Source organism: Crocuta crocuta, unplaced genomic scaffold (assembly GCF_008692635.1).
Source record: "Crocuta crocuta isolate KB4526 unplaced genomic scaffold, BGI_CrCroc_1.0 scaffold48, whole genome shotgun sequence".
NCBI classification, from domain to species: domain Eukaryota; kingdom Metazoa; phylum Chordata; class Mammalia; order Carnivora; family Hyaenidae; genus Crocuta; species Crocuta crocuta.
Genome location: NW_027533089.1, coordinates 13,034,667 through 13,056,474, shown reverse-complemented (window position 1 = coordinate 13,056,474; position 21,808 = coordinate 13,034,667). Strand labels below are relative to the sequence as shown.

Below are 21,808 nucleotides of genomic sequence, written 5' to 3'. Positions count from 1 at the left end.
CTGGAGGTAGTGCAGGAACCCACCCACTGTGCTATGAGTTCAGTCCTGCACCTGTACCTGCGAGCACTTTCTCCTGACAGGTGAGGGCTTCATCTCCCTGCAGGATGGATTTCTCTATTGCCAGCTGGTACTGTAAGAAGTCCTGGAGAACTTCATTTGCCTAAGGAAACAAGGAGCAGAGACATCTCATGCAGTACACATATTGTTTTTTTGGGGAAATTAGTGTTCTACAAAGTCACAAATCTGGCCTTGCCAATTTTGCATTTGCTTAACCTTCCTTCCATGGCTCCAATATAAATTCTGAGTGATTCTGTGAGACGTGAAACCTTCCATCACAGCCCCCTTTGTAGCCCTCCATCCTCTCCAGTAAAGCCTTCTACTATCCACCCCGGGTGCCACCCAGTAGACTTCAATGTGTATAAACAGGGACTCCTGTTTTGTCAAACATTTGTTCAATCTCTTTTCTGCCAGGATGCTCATCTACCCTTTCTTAACTAGGATAATACATCCTGTAACTCTTAGTGTTCTTCCAGAGTGCTTTGCTAAGCTGCATTTCCAGGTTTGAGGATGGCCAATTACCCTGAACTGCCCTACCAGCTCCCACTTGCTGGTAGTATAACTCTGGGCAACTTGTTTACTTCTTTGTGTATCACATTTCTCAACTGCTTAACTATAGTATCTAAGTTATAATAATATTCTGAGCATTAAATTGACAATCCAATCAAGATACCTAACTATAGGTTGCTTACTATATGCATGGCATAGTAAGGGGGTGCTGGACATGCCTGCTAGTTTTTTTTTTTTTTTTTTTTGAGAGAGAGACAGAAAGAGAGAGAGAGAGAGAGAGAGAGAATGCAAGCAGGGGAGGGGCAGAGGGACAGGGAGAGAGAGAGAATTGTATGCAGGCTCCACACCCAGCATGGAGCCCAATGCAGGGCTCAGTTTTATGACCATGAGATCATGACCTGAGCTGAAATCAAGAATTGGACATTCAACTTACTGAGACACCCAGGGGCCCCATCTGCCAATATTATAATTATTATTATCATCAATAATCATTACCATTATTTTACTATCTGTTCATAAAAGTATAATAATTATGTATTTGCCCAATTATTTGTTTTCATTTTGGGTAATATCATCATCATGAGAACAAAAGTTGTGTGTTTATTCTTTGCATCCTCTATATTTAGCCAAAAAATGACCACATTGTTTGATAAGGAAAAATTATTCTCTTTAATCCAGAATTCCCATAATACTGAAAATATATTTCCAGTCTCTTCAACAATATATAACTACTGTGGATAAAAACTAAAAGTGTGGAGATATCACCCCAGCTCTGTTTTCTCCACGAAAATGGTATTATGATCTTAGATTTTCAGTAAAAGCAACAAACACCCCTTGACTCTAGGGTTCTGACGACTATCCCTCCCTCTTGATTCCTCACCTTAACCCCTTTCCTGGGCACTAGGTGGTAGTGCCATTCAACTTTGTTCTTTGCTTCTAAGTAGAGACTGTGTCCTCCAGGAACACAGAAAGTTCCTCTTGAAATGTTTTTCATCAGGGGATATGAAAGCTGCTTAAGCTTTGCCTGGGAATATTTGACAGATGCATCTTCATTCTGCAGCAAGAAATCTTTCTTCTTTTTCTCTATGGTGTCCTGCCAGAGAAATGGCGGAGAAATCCAACAGAAAGAAGCTGTTAGAAAGGAAAGTCCAATGTCATCCTCTTAGAAAAAGCATCCTGATGACCTATGAGTAGACTGGAACATGGAATGGACCAGGAGTCAAGAAACTTTTTGTCCTAATTCTGATCAATTCTGTGTTGTTTGTGGAAAGCCCCTTAACTTCCTTGGATTCAGGCTTATCATCTATAAAATGATGGGGTTGGAAGACATAAACTCCAATTTTCCTTCTACCGTAGTATGATTAACAATGACCCAACCATATAAACAATAGAAAGTTGAATTGTGGCCGTAAGTAGCATTTCCTTAGAGGATTTGGGTTGCTAAAACAGATTTTGTGTACAAAGAAAAGCAACCACCCAGTGATGACTGAAGAATACTCTGAACAGAGTTTGGAATCCTTAATGAATTCTTCCACTAAGGATTCTAGTGTGTGAAGATATAAAAACAGAACTTTTTCCCTTAAATTTGTAAATTGCAATCCAAGGGATTGCATATGCCAACTTTAATGAACTGGAGGCTCTTCAGAGGCCTGCTGATGAGAACTCTGTCAGGCTGACACCTTGTTTTTAGCCTTCTGATATCATGAGCAGAGCACACATCCCTTCCACGCCAGACTTCTGGTCTACAGATTGGTGAGTTTATTCATATTTGTTGTTTTAAACTGGTGAATTCATGGCAATTTTTAATGCAGCAATTTCTCTGATACAGAGAAAATTAATGAATTGCCCTATGTTATAGTAAAAGAGTGAACTGTGGGTCCACAGAGCCCAGTCTCACAACAATCCAGGCTCCTTCTACCATGGTAAAAAGATGAGCTATTTAATAAAAAATATAGGCTCTCAGCATCATTTCAGAAGGGAAGAAATCAGGAGTGATAAATTACCATGGGATTTTTACTATAAGACACATTACCACAAGCTTTTGTTGGAACTCCCGCTTGTCATCCTTGAAGGAATGCTCCATGAAGACTGCAATGGCTTCCCTCTCACAGTCCGCATGCACATCCAGCAGCTCCTGGAGCGTGTCTGTGGGGAACCTCACTCGCTGGGCCATCTGCTCGCTGTAGTGGTCAGCTGCCTTCTGCACGGCCACTGAGTTCTCACGCTGGGCCAGTGTTGTCACCACGTTCTCCAAGCAAGGAACTTCTCCCGTCCTGATGGCATGCACATAGGCTTTCAACAGAGTCCCCAGCCCTAAATACACCAGGAAGTTTGAGGATAAATACGTAGGTCTCAAAGACTGGCTTCCAGTTTTTATGGAACATCATCCTAGGATCACAAAAAACCCTACCTTATTTAAAAGGAAATTTAATTCTCTTCTTTGGGAACCTATTCCTTTCTAACAACATTACTGTTTTCCTGTTCTTTCTTCTATTGTTCTCCATTTCTTCATATTATAATTTAAATTACCGATTACAACCAATATGTTCATGGGTCACTGGAAAAATAATTTCCCATTCAATGAGAATAAAAAGGAATAGATTATATGGGTGAAACAGTATACACAAATAAGACCAGCTACATAATTTGTGTGGCCCAGTACAAAATAAAAATGTGGGTTCCTGGTTGAAAATGATCAAGAATTCAAGATAGGGATAGAGGGGCTCCTGGGTGGCTCAGCTGGTTAAGCAGTCGACTCTTGATTTCCACTCAGGTCATGATCTTATGGTTTGTCAGTTGAAGTCCCACATCAGACTCTGTGCTGACAGCTTAGAATTCTCTCTCTCAAAATAAATAAATAAACTTAAACAAAACAAAAAAGAGAGAGTGTGAGCCCATCTCCACACAGGACTGCATAAGTCACATACCCGTGAAACATGCCCTTGTAGATAAGATCAGACATAATTTTCCTTCTCAATGGGCTTAGAGGAACTTATAACTTCCTATTTATGATCTGACTCATGTAAATTTATAAACTATCTACTATATATTTAAAGAAAAGAAGTTATCCCATAGGATTTCTCAATCTACAGATATTCTCTCTTTAACTCCATCTTGCTTTTTATAATTAGAGGATTAGGGTCTTAAGATATATGAAGTCTCAGCAAACCCTCATGTAGGGAGACTAATTAAGAAACATGTATGGATATCTTTTCATGGCATAAATATCTGCTTCTCCATAGTTACACACAGATGTCAACAAAGTTACTGACAAACGCAGAGTATACTCAAAGCCCCACCACGCACACTGATACAGAGACGTGCTTTGGAACAAAGGTGACTCACGGTTCCCAGTAACAATGATTCCCTCTCCTAGAGTCTTGGTCTTTGTATGAGTGAAAATATAGGTACGGAATTTGTTTGATTGCTCCCGGAAACTACTGTCCAGCTGGTCTTCTGGCACGTTCTCAATATGGACCAAGAGATTTTTGTCATTCGAAGGCCGGTCAAAGATGAAGCACTTCCGTTTTGGGAAGAATTGCCTGATGCACTCTCTGGACATGTTGGAATTCTGGATTTTGGGATTTGTGCCTACAAATGTAGAAAACAGTTGATCACTGAAAGGTAGCCTTCAGGTAATGGGGTGAGGACTTCATTTCCAGGAATCTTTGCATGATTGCAGCACCTATGCCTGTAAATCTCCTTTATTCTAATCATGTGTTTTGCAAATCAATCTTGGGCTGACTTACCAAAGTTAAGGAAAATTCCTTGAATAGAATTAAGAGTCAAGAGAAAGGAGAGGCATTCAGCCCAAAAGAAGAATCTTAGGAAAGTTTCCTTAGCATTTTTATGGAGTCCCATGGATCAAATATTTAATAAATGTTTAATGATTGATTAAGAAGAGTCAGAGGCCCAGAAATATAGAGAAAAAACTGGTGGTTGCAGAAAGGATGGGGGTGGGGGAATGAGCAAAATGGTTGAAGAAGAGTGGGAGGTACAGGCTTCATGTTATGGAATGAAGAAGTCATGGGGATGAAAGGCATAGACAATGGCACTGTAATAGTGTTGTATGGTGATACATGGTAGCTACACTTGTGGTGAGCATAGCATAATATATAGAGTTGTCCCATCACTATGTTCTACACCTGTAACTAGTGTAACAGTATGTGTCAACTGTACCTGAATTTAAAAAAAAAAAGGAAAAAAAGGGTCAGAGGTACTTTTCTGATCCTATTATTCCCATGGCAAAAATGAAATAATAGGCCTTGTGACACTTAGGTGGCTCGGTCAGTTGAGCATCCGACTTCAACTCAGGTCATGGTCTCACAATTCATGAGTTCAAACCCCATATCAGTCTCTCTGCTGTCAGTATGGAGCCCACTTCAGATTTTCTGTCCCCCCACCCTTCTCTCCCCCTTCCCTGCTTGCTCACTCTCAAAAATAAATAAATATTAAAAAAAAAAAAAAAAGAAATATGGGCCTTGAAATGATGTCAGAGCAAAAGGGTAACATTTTGTTGGGGAAATGTCAGGAAGAAAACAGATGTCGATGTCAGTAAAAAAAACTTTTATAAGCATAAGCCAAAATCATATCATACCACAAATATGTTTAGAGATTCCTGTAACTGAAATCTCTAAAGTATACATCAATCTAAATGTAATTTGAGACCTCATCATTTCCCTATAATAGACTAATTCAGACTTCATAGAACAATTACAGAGCAACTCTGTGGCACATATCAGCTGTTTAATAAAAGAATTAATGAATGAAAACATAAAAATGGATATTCCTATAGATGCCTTCTATTATCCTCTCTGCTAAATGTAATGCATGTAACAAATTCATTAATATTAAAATAGCATATTGTATAAGGCTACAAAATGAAAAGGATGATGTTATAAGAAAGGTAACATGAAGGACTGACAGTTTTACTGGAAAGGTATGTCAACATTGTTTTCTGGACCTATTAGTGTAAAAAATATCCTTTCTGTGAAGACTATAACTCTCTAGGCACTAGTAAAATATATTTTACTATTAAAATATACTTACTATTTTATTATTTCAATTACTATGTTACTGTTAGTATTGAAATTTATTTCAAAAATAAGGTAATTAATTTCATTGTGATATTGTCTAGCAACTTCCAATCTGATGAGCTTTTTTTCTCTTTTAAATAAAGAACAGGAAGAACACTTAACAACCCATAGAAGTATGTGGGTCTCAAAAATTATAGCACTGATTGCAATCTGGAGATTTTTTTTCATGACATTAATTAGCATTAAGTTATCTGATCCAATACAGAGCCCTAAATTTCTTTAGTGACCTTAAGCTCCAATTGCTGGAGGTTTTAAAGTAATAATAACCCACAAAACCCAATCACCATTAGCAATGCCTTCAATCCAAATTCAAATAAACCTATACATCAAATGCTGAATGACAGGGCTCAGCTGATTCCACCAATTTAAAAAACCTTCCACCATTTAAGCCATACTCTGAGACCTGGAAGCAGCTTCAAGGCGTCCTCCAGGTACTCATCTTCAGTTATGGAGTATCCATTTATCTTCATTTCCAGTGCGAAATCTCGTAAAGCCCAAATAAAGTCTGGAAAGAAACTCACAAACTTGGCAGAGTCCTCTACCCCATTGTACTCTGAGGAGGACTTTGCCCTGACTAGCTGTGTTAGTTCGGTCATATAGCTGTGGGAGCTTAGCTAAGGAAAAAATACTTTACACCACAATTTCCAGATCTCAGACAGAAATACATTCTGACTAATTTATGTTCTGGGCCTCCCCTCACCCCCTTCTTTAACCATGACAACTAAGTCACAGGAAAGATGACTGTCTGAGTTGCCATTCCTGTAAATTTAATAAAACTTGGTGGTTTGTCCCTGGAAGGATACTGCAGCTGCTCCAGGGCCTGGTGGTTGATGGTGCCCACGCTGTTGTAGATCAAGGTGCTGCTCAGAAGCACAGTCAGGGCAAAGATCCAGGAGTCATTCTTCCAGTCTTCCTGAAAAGCACATTAGACAAGAGACTTAGAAGGCTGCTCTTTATCCATTCATTCATTTATTCACTCATTCAGGTTTTCATTATTTTGTCATTTTATATTGCTGAATAGTAAGGCAGAATACAAGTTTTGAAGACAATAATAAATTCAACCTCATTTTTAATATTAATATAGTCCCTTCTCAGAGCCACGGTATCTTAGCTATTAAAAGAAGTGAATGACACTGTCAATATGTGAAGAATGTTTAATGCAGTGCCTAGAAGACAGTATGTATGCAATAATGTCAGCAATTATTCCTCTAACAAATTTTTCTTCGTATTTTCTATATTTGCAACACAAATGTTGTTCAACAACTACTCTTTAGGCACCTACGAATGCCACACACTGCATTTGGTTGTAAGGATGCAAAGGTCCACATGAGAGTCCCTGCACTCAAGAAGACTTTATGAAGGGACAGATGTCAACATATAAATGTAACCAAGATTACAATCTCTTGTGTGGAAACAAATATTGTGCAACTTCAGAGCAAGAAGTGACTGTATGTGCCAGGGATATGATGGCTACATGGTGAAAACTGGTGCATGTCAAAGAGTTGATAGAATGTGGAGAATGTTCCAAGTGCACTTGAGAAGAATGTGTATTCTGCTGCTTTAGGATGGAATGTTCTGAATAGATTTAGTCATCCAGTCCAATCTAGTGTGTCATTCAGAGCCATTGTTTGCTTGTTGATTTTCTTTAGATGATCTGTCCATTGCTGTAAGTGGGGTATTATATTCCCCTACTATTACTATATTATTATCAATGAGTTTCTTTATGATTGTAATTAATTATTTATATATAATAAGTGCTTTCAATTTGGGGGCATAAATATTTGTAATTGTTAAATGTTCTTGATGGATAGACCCCTTAATTATGATATAATGCCCTTCATCTCTTGTTACAATCTTTGTTTTACAATCTAGATTGTCTGATATAAAGATGGCTACTCCAAATATCTTTTGACATCCAGTAGTATGATAGATGGCTCTCCATCCCCTCACTTTCAATCTACAGGTGTCTTTAGGCCTAAAAATGAGTCTCTTATAGGCAGTATATAGATGAATCTTGTTTGTTTGTTTGTTTGTAAATCCATTCTGATACCCTGTTATCTTTTTAAAAAAATTTTTTAACATTTATTTATTATTGACAGACAGTGAGAGACAGAGGATGAATAGGGGAGGGGCAGAGAGAGAGGGAGACACAGAATGTGAAGCAGGCTCCAGGTGCTGAGCTGTCAGCACAGAGCCTGATGCGGAACTCGAACTCACAAACTGCGAGCTCATGACCTGAGCCGAAGTTGGATGCTTAACCGACTGAGTCACCCAGGTGCCCCTTCTCCCTGTTATCTTTTAATTGGAGGATTTAGTCCATTTTCATTCAGAGCGATTATTGAAAGATATGAATTTAGTGCCGTTGTGTTATACTTATAGAGATGGTGTTTCTGGTGATGTTCTTTAGTCTTTTGTAGTCTTTGTTGCTTTGGTCTTCTTTTCTTTTTTTCCTCCACTCAGAGAGTCCCCCTAAAAATTTCTTGTAGGGTTCGTTTAGTGGTCACAAACTCCTTTAGTTTTCGTGTATCTGGAAACTCTTTCTCTCTCTTTCTATTCTGAATGACAGGCTTGCTGGATAAAGAATTCTTGGCTGCATATTTCATTTTGGTTTTATACTTAAATTATTATTGAGAACTTTAAAGCTAAGCACAAAATCTCTGAATGCTTTCTCCCCACAATTATGGAAACCAGATATTTACCATTGCTACTTGAATACAGACTCAGAATAATGTAAAACAAGAAAGATAAACAATTTGTTTATCACACTTAATATTTAAAAAGAAAATACTAAGATTATCTCAGGTAAAATAACTTCAGTGAGTCAAGTTCATTCTTTTATAGAAGTTAGAGAAGAGGTAATCTCCAAAACCAGAGACTTTACCTAAAACCCTTCATCAATGCTTCTGGTGTAGCTGAAGGTTTGTCTGAAGAGGATTTAAATAAATTATTTTAATGAAACCCTATTTAACAGCTCCTACTTCTAACTCCATCATTCCCACATACCTGAACTGGTAGTCCCCACTGGCCTCAGGGGTTACAGTTTAGACATTATTTCTTCTAGGAATCTTTCTCCAAGCCATAGGACTGGATTAGCTGCCTACATCTATGCATGGCACCCTGTACTGGTCACATTGTGTACATGCTCTTTCCCTAGCCAGGCTCTAGCCATTTGCCTTATTTACTGTAGTGTCTGTAGTACTTAGCACAGAGCCCTGAAATTCAACTATTTGGTTAAGTAGTTATTAAACTGTATGTTTATCCAACTGTTAAAAGTAAGAAGATGTTGCTCTAATATACCCAAATATTTGAGCTGACCAAGGAACTAAGGGGACATTTTCCATGGGTAAAATAACTTAGTCTCATATTCATAAGTGGGTTTATAGCTTGCAGGATATAGGTAACACAATTTGAATTGAGGTAGCAAATGAAGTACAGTCAAGAGCAGATTCCCTCATGACTTTTCCTTACCTTTTCCAAATTACCTAGACCCTCAGTGTCCAGAAAAACCAGGGTATGGTTCAGCTTAGAGGGGTGGGGTACACACCACATCCAAATGCCCTTGGTTTTAGACTTCACTGTGGAACCCAAAGGGAAGCCTGAAAGAGAAGAGAGGAAAGCAACATGGATGTACAGGGATCTTTAGAGTTTAGTGGACTGAAGTTCAACACCTAGTGAGGCTGAGCAAGAAAGAAGGTAAGATATTTGGAAAACAATGGCTTCATGATCTACATAGAAAGAAATGACTAATGACTAATGGGACCAGAGGAAGATTCTCCTAAAAACTGGTAAGAACTAAATAAGACAACTCAATTACAATTTTTAAAAAGACTTGAGTAGGCATTTAACAAAATAGGAAATAAAAATGGCATATAATACGTGAAATGTGCTCAACCTTATTTATAGTGAGGTACATGATACACAACCAGTCATCACAGCAGTAAAAGTTAAACATTTCTTCTTAGGGCTTGGGAATTCTTAACTGCTGCTAATAAATATGTAGCTTAAAGAGAAAGTTGAAAAAGCCATTGATACTATCTGGAAATCCTGAAGAAACACATACTCTTTGACACAGATATTCCACTTCAGGATATATTATGTAAGAGAAATCTGTGTATATGTGCATCAGGGTAAAATTATAAGAATATCTAAGACAACTCTGTTCATAAAACAGAAAAGATACTATAGTGCAGTGAAATAAGGAAATTATAGCTACATGCTAAAAAATGGATAAATCTTCTAAACTTCTTGTTGAACAAAAGAAGTAAGACATCAAAGAGTACATAAAACTTAATTCTATTGATAGCAACTTTAAAATCAAGCCAAGATAAAGTGTGCTTCAGAAATGCAAACAGACTGGGGCGCCTGGGTGGCTCAGTCAGTTAAGCGTCTGACTTTGGCTCAGGTTATGATCTTACGGTTTGTGAGTTTGAGCCCTTTGCCGGGCTCTGTGCTGACAGCTCAGAGCCTGGAGCCTGCCTCAGGTTCTGTGTCTTACTTTCTCTCTGCCCCTTTCCCGCTCATGCTTTGTCTGTCTCTCAAAAATAAATAAAAACATTTAAAAAAATTTTTAAATGCAAATATAGACTATAAAACTATTTTTTAAAAGTAAAGAAAAAAAGTATCATGAAAATCAAAATATTGTTTAGAACTAGTGAGAATATGAGAGTGTATGACTTGGGCCTTTGGGTATCAACAATGATTTATTTTTTTACTCAAACCATGATTACACAGGTGTTCACTTTATTTATTTTATTGCACATTGTGTTTTAGGCACCCTTATGCATGTGTTATAGTTCACATATTTGAAAAGACTAAAAAAAGAGAGAGAAGGAGTTATAACTTATGAAAATTTGCTACAACATGGAGCAGAAAAATAAAATGGTAGCTCTATGGAGATACAGGGTGAAAAGATATTTCCCTTTTTCCCTTCCTTTCTTTTCCTCTACTTTCAAAAACAAGATATATTAAACTACATTTGAAGCTTCTTGGAATGACATTATAGTTTTGGCAAAAGTGATGCAGGGGAAAGAAAGAAAGTAATAGCAGAAGCTGAACTGAGCAGAAGAGAGGATGGAATCCAGAGGACTAGTGAGGTTGATCTTTGATAGGGTGTGAAAAATGGTTCTTCGTTATTGGAGAAGAGAGGTTTTATGGAAAGATGGAGTAGAGGTTGTTAATTAGATGGTAAATAGTATAAATTTTCTTCATTGGGCAGAGTCAGTCTTTTCCCTAAGATGATATCAGAAGAGGCAAACTTGCACTATTACTGGTTCCAAGCAAATGGCCCTGATCCCGACAACACTCACCGTGGTTCTGTCCTGCCAGGCGGTTCATCAGGTAGGATTTTCCTGTCCGGTACAGCCCTACAATGCCCACCACCACCACAGGCTGTGAAATATTGTTAAGAATCCATAATGCTTTTGGATTCAGGTTCAGCTGCTCTTCCTGGTTTTCCACTAGACAAATGGGTGCCGTCATGATGGGTTCAGTTGCCATGGTAACCTGCAATGCAGAAGAGCCTCTCAGTAGAATGGAAGATCCCAAAGTCATCTTTAATGGTTATTCAAGGACCATCCATATTTACTTCAAACTTTTTGTACATTTCAAAGGGAAAAGTACATAGCCTGGAATTGGCAAATCACAGACCTCTTTGTCCAGCATACCCATAATCCCTAGTGAAATCAATGATGGCACAAACATATTACTTGTCTCCAATGACTCAGTTCTCTAAAAATAATATTATTGCTCGTGAATCCCTCTGCATGAAAAGCCTTGGTAAAAATCCCTGAAATCTGAAGAATTTTATCTTTTCTTACGAGATGAAGTAATGGCACTACAGATACTTGAGCCAGAAGATTGGTAGAGGCTTTATGGTCAGTCAGTGGCAAAAGTAGGAGGTGAATAGTGATCTTGCTGTACTATCTATTCCAAGAACTTACCTGTCAGAATTAACTTCCTCAAATATACATTTAAAAAACATGTAAGTTTCCTAGTGGAAAGGAAGATTCTGAACAGATAGCATGATCTGAACAGCTGCTGTTTTTCTTGCATCATCATCAAGTCACCAATCTATTTCCAGACCAACTCATCTATTTACAGGGTGTGTGTCTCATTGGAAACTTCAGTTCATGTCACCTTTTGTAAAAGGCATAACTCTGACATCCAGTCTAATTTATTACATAATTCATTACCTAAACATCTAATCCATTATATATTTGATAAACCTGATGCCATGCTCAATGCTGGGGATATAAAAATGGATAAGATAGAGTCTCAACCTTCAAAGTGTCTTAGAATCTATATCAGCTAGGCTTTGGTTCATCTGTGAGCAAAAGAAAAGCCCTAGAAAGCCATTGTTTAAAAAACTGAAAGTGTACTACTCTTTCTCACAAGTGTACAAAGATAAAGATTATACCTTACAAAGTTATCAGGGGCACCGGTTCCTTGTATTTCTTGCTTAGCCATTTTTCCATCTTTTTTTCAGAGGTGGTAAAGGGGCAGAGAGAGAGGAAGTGAAAGAATCTCAAGCATGCTCCACGCCCAGCATGGAACCCGACTCGGGGCTCGATCTCACAACTGGGAGATCACGACCTGAGCCGAAATCAAGAGCCAGATGCTCAACCGACTGAGCCACCCAGGCACCCCTGCTTAGCCACCTTTTAACAATGCCACCTCATGGTATAAGCTGACCCACCATCACATGTGCCTTCTATCCAGCAAAAGAAGAAAACAGGAAGGAGGTGAGGTTACCTTCCTTCAAGGAATATCTCCTGGATAATTGAGTACGCACATATCACTTTAGCTCAGATTCCAGTTACTGTAATTATTTCTCAAGACCTTATGGTATATTGGAAAAGAGAGGCAATAATCATTCATTGCAGCATAAGTAGAGAAATGCCATGATAGACATCTGGACAGGATGGTGTCCAAGTAAAAGGGCAGCCTGGGTGGACAGCTGAGTGATATGAGAGAACCCTGAAGAATGGAGCTCTTCCTTAAAGCAGAATAGAAATACTGCTTTATAGTGACTAGAGAAAGATATGGTTCCAGTATTTATTTAACTGGAAGAAAAGGACATTTCTAGGCTTTATAATGTTTTATTTTTGTTGACATGCTTACAGAGAAACGCACTAGTAGTGTGGATGTTTGAGGTTCTGTCCAGATCTGACAGAGTCCAACATGTGGGTAAGTTTGAATATTTTCCTCTCAATGAGTGGAGTGTTTCATGAGATAAAGGGACAGAGATCAGTCATAGAGCTTTGACTCTCCCTTTATGTTCGCTGCGACAGTGTTGAACAACAGTGTTCCATACTGTTTCCAGCTCTCTGTCCAAGGTGGCGTTTCTTTGACAGTCATTCAGGCAGTCCTGGACCCCACGAAGAAGACACTCTCACGCTCAGGAGAGAGCTATGCATACCATTCCTATACCATCATCGTGAATGTGTGTAATACAAACACAATCCCGTCTCATCTGGGACACACTATCGCTGACCCATAACAACAACCCTCTTACCTCATTTGAGACACTAAATGAAATATTAAAGAGCAACTAAGCATAACTTCAGGATAAGCAATACTCTTTCATATACTTCTCAAGATTCTATTTTGCCTCTACATTTTGTGAAATTAGACATTGTCCATTTATTTCCTGCATAAACAAAAAATTATTAACTGCACAACAAATACTCATGGACTTTTAGCTTATAAAACAAAGCTACCTGAAGGCATTGGTAATAGAGAGTGTGAGCTCTAGTACAAGTAATATTAGAACAGCAACAAGAATGACAGTGAAGAGAGGCACCATGATATACTGTGTTTAGAGCCTGACTGCCTGGGTTCAAATACTGGATCCATTCTGTACGAGTTGTTGGACCACAAAAAACAAACAACCCAAAAACAAAAACAAACTAACAACCCCACACCGCAATCTCTTTGTGCCTATTTCTTTTCTACTAGTATTTCCATAAGACTAGAATACTAATGGTGACCACATCACAGGTCACCGGAGGTATTAAATAATTCATGACATTTATGGCAACCTAAAACCATGGCTGGTTTGTTGTAACCCCTATGTAAGTAAAACTATCTGAGAGGACAGAGAAGGTAGAATTCTAAATGCACGTGATGGACCATTCTGGACAGACACAGTGACTCTTCTCCCATTCAGGAGTCACTGTGAGCTTGCATTGCAGCAGACACGGACAGAAAGCAGGACTGAGGTGTCCAAGCTAAGACGACTTTAAATCCAAATTAAATAAGTAGAATGAGATAGTTCTATTAGATGCAGTTAGATGGTCAATGGTTCCCAAAAATTACTGTCTATAAGAATCATCTGAAGTAATGATAAAAATGTCCAAAATCTACATTTTCAACAAATACCGTAAGGTATTCTGATGTAGTTTGTGCATGGAACACACATTTATAAACAGAGCAAGATAAACAAACAGGCTTAAACCTTAGAATTACTTTTAACAATCGATTAGCGTGAGACTGAACTACTCCATACATCTCTGCTGTGTCTATGGAAGATTAACTATGACTAGTACAAACCTACGCCAAGACACAACCTTCTGGGATAGAAGCTGAAGGGGACATAAGGACCATCCTGGCTATTTACCCCGGCGCCCAGCAGGTGGCAGGCAGGACACAGAGGAAGGGGGAGGGACCTCACCCAGCGCCCCGGCGGGGAGGAGTCGGGGGTCTGGCCCCCAGCGGGAGGAAGGCTACGGAGCCCCATTCCGCACCTCAGCGGCCCGCATGCACGGGTCCATTCCCGCACCGGGCTCCCTGTGACTCTGCGGAAGCAGCACCTCCCGGGACCCGGCGCGCGTGCTGTCGCCACCCCGCCCCCCAGGCTCCCGGGTTGACGCGGACTCGCTGAGCTGAGGGAGCAAAGCGCCCCGTGCCGGCCTCCCGCGGGGGGCGCGGAGCCTGCGCCTGGGCCTGTGTTGTGTTGTGTGTTGTTAGTCTGTTAGGCGAAACGTGCGCGGAAAGCCAAGTATAGGAGCGAACTTACGTGGCGCTGGCGCTGCGGTCAGGGGACAGGTTCTCAGCTGCTCTCGCTCGCTCGCCCCTCTCGCGCTCCGCCAGCATCTGGCTCCTCAGGAAGCTAACTGTTCCCTTTGGAAGCAGGACAGCCGCCGGATATTACAGCCATGCAGGCATGGGTGGAGATGGGGAGGGCCGAAACCGAAAGCATTTTCCCCTCCCGGCTCGGAGCGCGGGGGTCTTCGCCAGCTTCGCCGAGGCCAGGGAGCGCAGCGTGAGAGGCGAGGCGCGCAGCAGGTGCGTGCGGTGCCCGCGCCTGCGCCCGCGCCTGGAAGCCAGGAGGCGCCGCCTGCGCACTGCGCTCCCTGTCCTGCTGCGGAGACCCCTCCTCGCGCGACCGTGCGCGCGGTGGCGGCCCGCGGCAGCCTCGCTCCGTGCTGCGCCTCGTCCCGGGACAGCTTTGGTTGTTGTTTTGTTCTTTAATTTTTCTTGCTCTTGTCTTCCTGCCTCCCTGTTAAAGAACTACTCTTGCTAATAATATAAGTATTCTTTTAAAAAAATAATTTTTCATAACAAAAGTACGCATATGGGGTGTGTGTGTGTGTGTTTCCCCCAGTACTATCATTTCCAGATAATCACTAGTGTTTTGTTCCTATTCATACAGTTATTTTTTTTTCTCTGTTTCTCTACCGTGTGGGCAGATTGGGGATGGGGGCTTGTTGCTTTTATAATTGGGGTTTGCTCTAAATAAAATAATAGAAAAATACCAAGTCAACTGTGAATTCCTATTAAAAATAAAGCAAAGAAGTCAGAACCAGCGTCGCATTTTAAAAAGATGGCAAATGCTACAAACATTTTCAGAAATTTCTGGGTGGAACAAAAAGACGTTAATAGTGTCAATCCTATCTTCACCATTCTATTTGTGTGAAATTGGCTCTTTGACAATAACAGTGGTAAAAACTAAGCACTGCTCTGATGGTTGTACATTCACTTTTTATACAATATCAAAAATCTTGTTAAATTAACAAAAATTAAAATGGTGTTAAATTATCGAAAGATAGCACTAATATGGCAATCAAAAACTGTTAAATATCAGAAAGTAAAATTTCATACTGAAAATTTTAATCCCCCATTTCCTTTCACATGCCATGTAATGCTACCGTATTCTTTTTAACCAATCACATTTTTATGGGAACTTTATCTTTCAATATAAACTTATATATTGTCCTTCCTAATATTGTACAAAAATTTACCCATATTACCGCCTTGGTGACATTGGATGTCCTTTTAAAATTTTCTTTCTTTGATATTATTAAAATCGGATGAGAATACATTTTTTCCTGCAACACTTGAGGCACATTTTACTGGTACATATAATCCAAATGTAGGACCCATTGCTATTGGATATTTAAAGAGCAAATCAAAGTTCTCACTCTTGGTGGATCTTGGGGGCAAATATTATAGCATAAAGTAAGATGTGGTGGGTGTTAAGTAATGTTACAAATGAACTGCTTGGTTGTCTACAAGAGCAACAATTCATTATATTCCAAAGGATTTTAGATGGCCTTAGAATGGAGGTGGCATTACGTTTAGATCTTGAAGAATTACTCAGATTTCATCAAAGACAGACTGGACAAAATGCATTTTCTTTCTTTCTTTCTTTTTTTTTTTTTTTTTGAGAGAGAATCCATGAGCAGTGGCAAGAGGTAGAAGAAGAGGGAGAAAGAGAGAATATTAATCAGACTCCACACCCAGGGTAGTACTAGTCTTGGAACTCGATCTCATGACTCTGAGACCACAACTTGAGCCAAAATCAAGAGTTGGACACTTAACCGACTGAGCCACCCAGGCAACCCAAAATGCACTTTAAAACGAAGGAATTGAGCAAATATACAATAGTTAATGAGCAATGCTAGGAATGATCCAGGGTTTATTATAGCTAGAGATTGAAAGATCAGTTGGGATCTGGCTCATGATCAGATCAGAAGCAGACTGTTTTTAGTCCTAAAGTTAAACTTGGCCATTTTGAGAGTTGAACCCAAGCTGAGCTAAGAACATCATTCTTTTTATACCATCCATGTATGGTGTAATTTCCTCAGTAGCATACTGACACATTCCAAAATCCTCCAGCTCTCAATCTCACTCACAATACTATGTTTCTTACAGCAAAATGTTTTTATTAGTATTTAGCAAGGAATGAAAAACAATTTAGAGTTTCTCTTCCAGTTTTCCTTGCTTATAATTGTTTCAAGGCAAAAAATCTTTTATAATTATATTTTGGAGCATAATACAGGCAAAGGAAGAATTGTTAAAATGTTTTCTTAAGCTGATGGAGTTTAAATGATGTTTTATTTAACAACAGTGAAGGTTTTTTTCATTTTCTATTTAACTCCTCAAAAAATAGGTTATCATGTGGTTTTAGCAAATTTTTTTTGGCACGTACTATATCAGCTTTTGAAATCACTTGACGTTCTTAGGAAATGTTTCATTTTAACATCCTGCTACACATTGTGAAAAAACAAAGGGTTATGGATGTACTAGCCCTTCCGGAGAGCACAGATGTAAAGCAGTTTCAGTTCTGATAATCCACCTAGTGCAATTTTTAGGTGAAAAACACATGTGTGTTGATTTTTCTTATTCTTATTTTTTTATGTTTATTTTTGAGAGAGAGAGAGAGAACAGGAGCAGGGGAAGGGGCAGAGAGGAGGGAGACACAGGATCCGAAGCACACTCCAGGCTTTGAGGTTTCAACGCAGAGCCTGACTCTGGGCTTGCACTCACGAACCGTGAGATCATGACCTGAGATGAAGTCACTTAACCGAACGAACCACCCAGGTGCCCCAATGTTTCTTATTCTTAATTCATCTAACAGATAACATTTGCTTCAAAATTACAGTGCCAACAGTGTATTTGATTATGTATGCTAATGTATGTATCTTGGTATATATAACATATATATAGATATATGCCTATGTATTCTTATATATAAGTGACATGAGTGACAGCAACGACACAAGGAAAGCAAGAGAGGGAGGAATTAGGCTTATCTTGTTATTTCGAGGGACTTATGCTATCTGTGAAGTGGTACGGTACAATATTATTTGAAAGGACATTTGGATTAGTTGTAAATATATATTGTAAACTCTAGAGCAACTGTTAAAAAATGAAAAAGAAAGCCCAGACAATATACTAAGAAGGGAGAGAAGAAGAGAATCATATAAAAAGCTCAGTTAAAGTCACAAAAAAGCAGAAAAATACTGAAAGACAAAAATAGTGACAGAACAAGAGCCACAAATAGAAAACAGTAATAAACATGGTAGCTATTTACCCCACTATGTCAATAATCACTCTCTCAATGGTCTACATGAGAGCAGAGCAGAGCAGAAAGGTAATAGAAATATTATAATGTATGTGTCTCTATGTGTGTTGTATAATAGTACCATATGAACGATATGTTAGGTAAGAAAGTATGCCTAGAGATGAAGAGTAATGCAGAAAAGGATGAAAATCCCAGTTTTTAGGGGGCATGTGGGTGGCTCAGTCGGTTAAGTGCCTGACTTCGGCTCACGTCATGATCTCACAGTTTGTGAGTTTGAGCCCTTCATTGGGCTCTGTGCTGATGGCTTAGAGCCCGGAGCCCACTTCGGTTTCTGTATCTCCCTCTCTCTCTGCCCCTCCCCTGCTTGCACTCTGTGTCTCCCTCAAAATAAATAAATACTAAAAATATTTTTAAATCCCATTTTTTCAGGAGGATTTAATGTTGCTAAATTTTCTGTATCCAAAATATAACTTCAAAATAAGCAAAAATGGAAATGACTACAAGAATAGAAAAGACTACAACTATAAAGAAACATACTACTTTGGTGACAATTTGTTGGATCAAAACTACAAAATCTGTGATAATGTTGAAGACTTGAACATCATGATTAAGAAAACTGACCAAATGGTGATTTACTATACAGAAAATGGTGCTAAAATATGGTAGAACAAAATTTTTCAGGCTTAAAGGATTTCAGTCAAGCAAAATGTGATTTCCTTTGAAACAATGTTAAGAAACAGTAACAAAAGGGATAAATGGAAATCCCTATAAGCATGTAAATTAAAAATTCTACTTAAAAAAAACCCTCTGGGTCTAAGAAGACTTCATAATAAAAATTAAAATATTTTAACCTGAAAAATGTTGATAATTTTTACATCTTATTGTGAAAGTCATCATGTTAATCCATGTATTAGGGAAGAATTAGCTAAACACCAATCTCAAGAAGTTAGAAAGTAGACAAACAATGGAAGGAAGAAAAATAAAAATAATGTAGATCTTAATGAAATAGACAACAAACAAAAGAGAGTCAAAGTATCCAAAATATTGGTCTTTGGTAAAGAATAATAGGTTGGTAAAGCTGTGGTGGCAAATAAAGAGAACAAAAGGTGTGAATTCTTCATTTTCTCCCATCCTTACAGAAAGGACATTCTACAAAATCATCATGTTTTAACTCATCTAAGAACCAAGGACAAGCAGGTAAACTGGTTTCCAAAGGTACCAATTTCTTTTGAGGAGACAGGCCCATAGATAGATAGATAGATAGATTGATTGATTTATAAATTTACACCCAAGTTAGTATATAGTGCAATAATGATTTCAGGACTATAAACCAGTAATTCATCCCCTATGTACAACACCCAATGCTCATCCCAACAAGTGTTTTCCGTATATATATACCACATCTTCTTTATTGCTTTGGCTATTCGGGATCTTTTCTTTAGAAAAGTGTCTGTTCATGTCTTTTGCCCATTTCTTCACTGGATTATTTGTTTTTTGGGTGTTGAGTAAGTTCTTTGTACATTTTGGATACTAACCCTTTAACCGATATGTCATTTGCAAATATCTTTGCCCATTCCGTCGGTTGCCTTTTAGTTTTGTTGATTGTTTCCTTTGCAGTGCAGAACCTTTTTAAATTGAGGAGGTCCCAATAGTTTCATTTTTGCTTTTAATTCCCTTGCCTTTGGAGATGTGTCGAACAAGAAATTGCTGTGGCTGAGGTCAAAGAGGTTGTGTCCTGCTTTCTCCTCTAGGGTTTTGATGGTTTTCTGTCTCACTCTCAGGTCCTTTGTCCATTTTGAGTTTATTTTTGTGTACGGTGTCTGAAAGTGGTCTAGCTTCATTCTTCTGCATGTTGCTGTGTCCAATTCTCCCAGCACCACTTACTAAAAAGACTGTCTTTTTTTCCATGGATACTCTTTCCTGCTTTGTCAAAGATTAGTTGGCTACACATTTGTGGGCCCAATTCTGGGTTCTCTATTCTATTCCACTGATCTATGTTCTGTTTTTGATCTATGTTCTGTTTTGTTCTATTCCATAGATCTATGATCTATGTGGATACTATGGTATCCACAATACCATACTGTCTTGATGATTACAGCTTTGTAATAGTGGCTAAAATCTGAGATTGTGATGCCTCCCACTTAGGTTTACTTTGGCTATTCATGGTCTTTTGTAGTCCATACAAATTTTAGGATTGTTCTACCTGTGAGGAGAATGCTGGTACAACTTTGATTGGAATTTCATTGAGTGTGTAGATTACTTTGAGTAGTATTAACATTTTAACAATATTTGTTCTTCCAATCCATGAGCATGGAATATTTTTCCATTTTTTTGGTGCCTTCTTAAACATCTTCCATAAGCTTTCTATAGTTTTCAGTGTATAGATTCAGGATATAAGCTTAATGCACAAAAGTCAACAGCTTTCTCGTCTATCAGTAATGAAATGTGGAAATTGAAATTAAAAACACAATCCCATCTACATCACACGCAAAAAATGAAATACTTAGGTATACATCTAATAATATACATATAAGATCTATATGAGGAAAACTAAAAAAACTCTGATTAAAGAAATCAAAGAAGAACTAAATAAACAGAGAGTCCATGAACATGGAAGGAAAACTCAATATGTCAATATGTCAGTTTTTTCCAAATTAATCTATAAACTCATTGTAATATCAATCAAAATACCATCAAGGCAGTTTGCATATAACAACAACCTAATTCTAAAGTTTATGTAAAGAGACAAAACACGCAGAATAACCAACATAATATTGAAAGAGAAGAACAGAATTGGAGGGCTAATACTACTTGACGTCAAGAATTAATGTTAAACTCTAGTAATTAAGACAGTCTGATATTGACAAAACAACAGACAAATAGACCAGTAGAATGGAACAGACCACCCAGAAATAAACCACATAAACACTCAGCTGATCTTTTATAAACAAGCAAAATCATACAATTTAGAAAAGAGTCTTTTAATCAAATGATGCTATAACAAGCATACAGCCAAAGGCAAAAAGTTGAATCTACATCCTTCAGAAAGTATAACTCAAAATCAATGATAAACCTAAATGCAAAACACAAAACTATAAAACTGCTAAAAAATAACACAGTAGAAAATCCAGAAGACCTTGTCCTTGGTATTGGCTTTGTAGATACAACACCGAAGGCATGATTCCATGAAAAAAAATTATGGATAAGTTGGACATGAATTAAAAAAAACAAGGAGGTACCCCTAAACACCTATTAGAAAGGCTAAAATCTAAAACACTGACGACATTATGCACTTATAGGGATGTGGACCAATAAGGTGTCTCATTCATTGCTGGTGGAAATACAAAAGAGTAGTCATTTTGAAAGACTTTTTGGCAATTTCTCATAAAACTAAACATACTCTTACCATACAATTCAACATCCATGCTCCTTGGTATTTACTGAAGGAGTTGAAACTTTTGTCCACACAAAAACCTGCACATAATTGCTAAAACTTGAAAGCACCCAAGATACCCTTCAATAGGTGAATGGATAAGTAAGCTGTGGTACCCAGTCAATGAAATGTTATTCAGTGCTATTGGTGTGTCTGGGTGGCTCAGCCAGTTAAGCATCTGACTCTTGATTTTGGCTCGGGTCATAATCTCACAGTTCATGAGATCAAGTGCCGCTTCAGTCTCTGTGCTGATGTTGCAAAGCCTGCTTGGGATTATTCTCTCTCTCTCCCTTTCTCTGTGCCCCTCTTCCACTTGCTCACACACATACGCACACTCTCTTTCTCTCTCAGAATAAATAAATAAACATTTAGAAGACAGAATAGTGGAAATCACCCAATCAAAAC

The 21,808-nt window shown here is 38.5% G+C and overlaps 1 protein-coding gene across 2 annotated transcripts in view; it reads right to left on the bottom strand.

The window, feature by feature from the left end:
- LOC144216618 (guanylate-binding protein 6-like) overlaps positions 1–14,996 on the bottom strand; it is a 38,126-nt gene extending 23,130 nt beyond the window's left edge. Inside the window, exons 1-9 of one of the 2 annotated variants that reach the window (XM_077746034.1) lie at positions 14,680–14,996; positions 10,970–11,165; positions 9,132–9,259; positions 6,467–6,576; positions 6,067–6,263; positions 3,913–4,158; positions 2,600–2,880; positions 1,448–1,660; positions 58–160 (exon numbers count right to left, since the gene is read on the bottom strand). In XM_077746034.1, coding sequence (XP_077602160.1) covers positions 58–160; positions 1,448–1,660; positions 2,600–2,880; positions 3,913–4,158; positions 6,067–6,263; positions 6,467–6,576; positions 9,132–9,259; positions 10,970–11,159 — 1,468 coding nt within the window. In that variant the 5' untranslated portion in view covers positions 11,160–11,165; positions 14,680–14,996. The remainder of the gene's footprint in view (positions 1–57; positions 161–1,447; positions 1,661–2,599; positions 2,881–3,912; positions 4,159–6,066; positions 6,264–6,466; positions 6,577–9,131; positions 9,260–10,969; positions 11,166–14,679) is intronic. The other variant, XM_077746033.1, reaches the window with a different exon arrangement.
- Between the last annotated feature and the right edge of the window lie 6,812 nt (positions 14,997–21,808).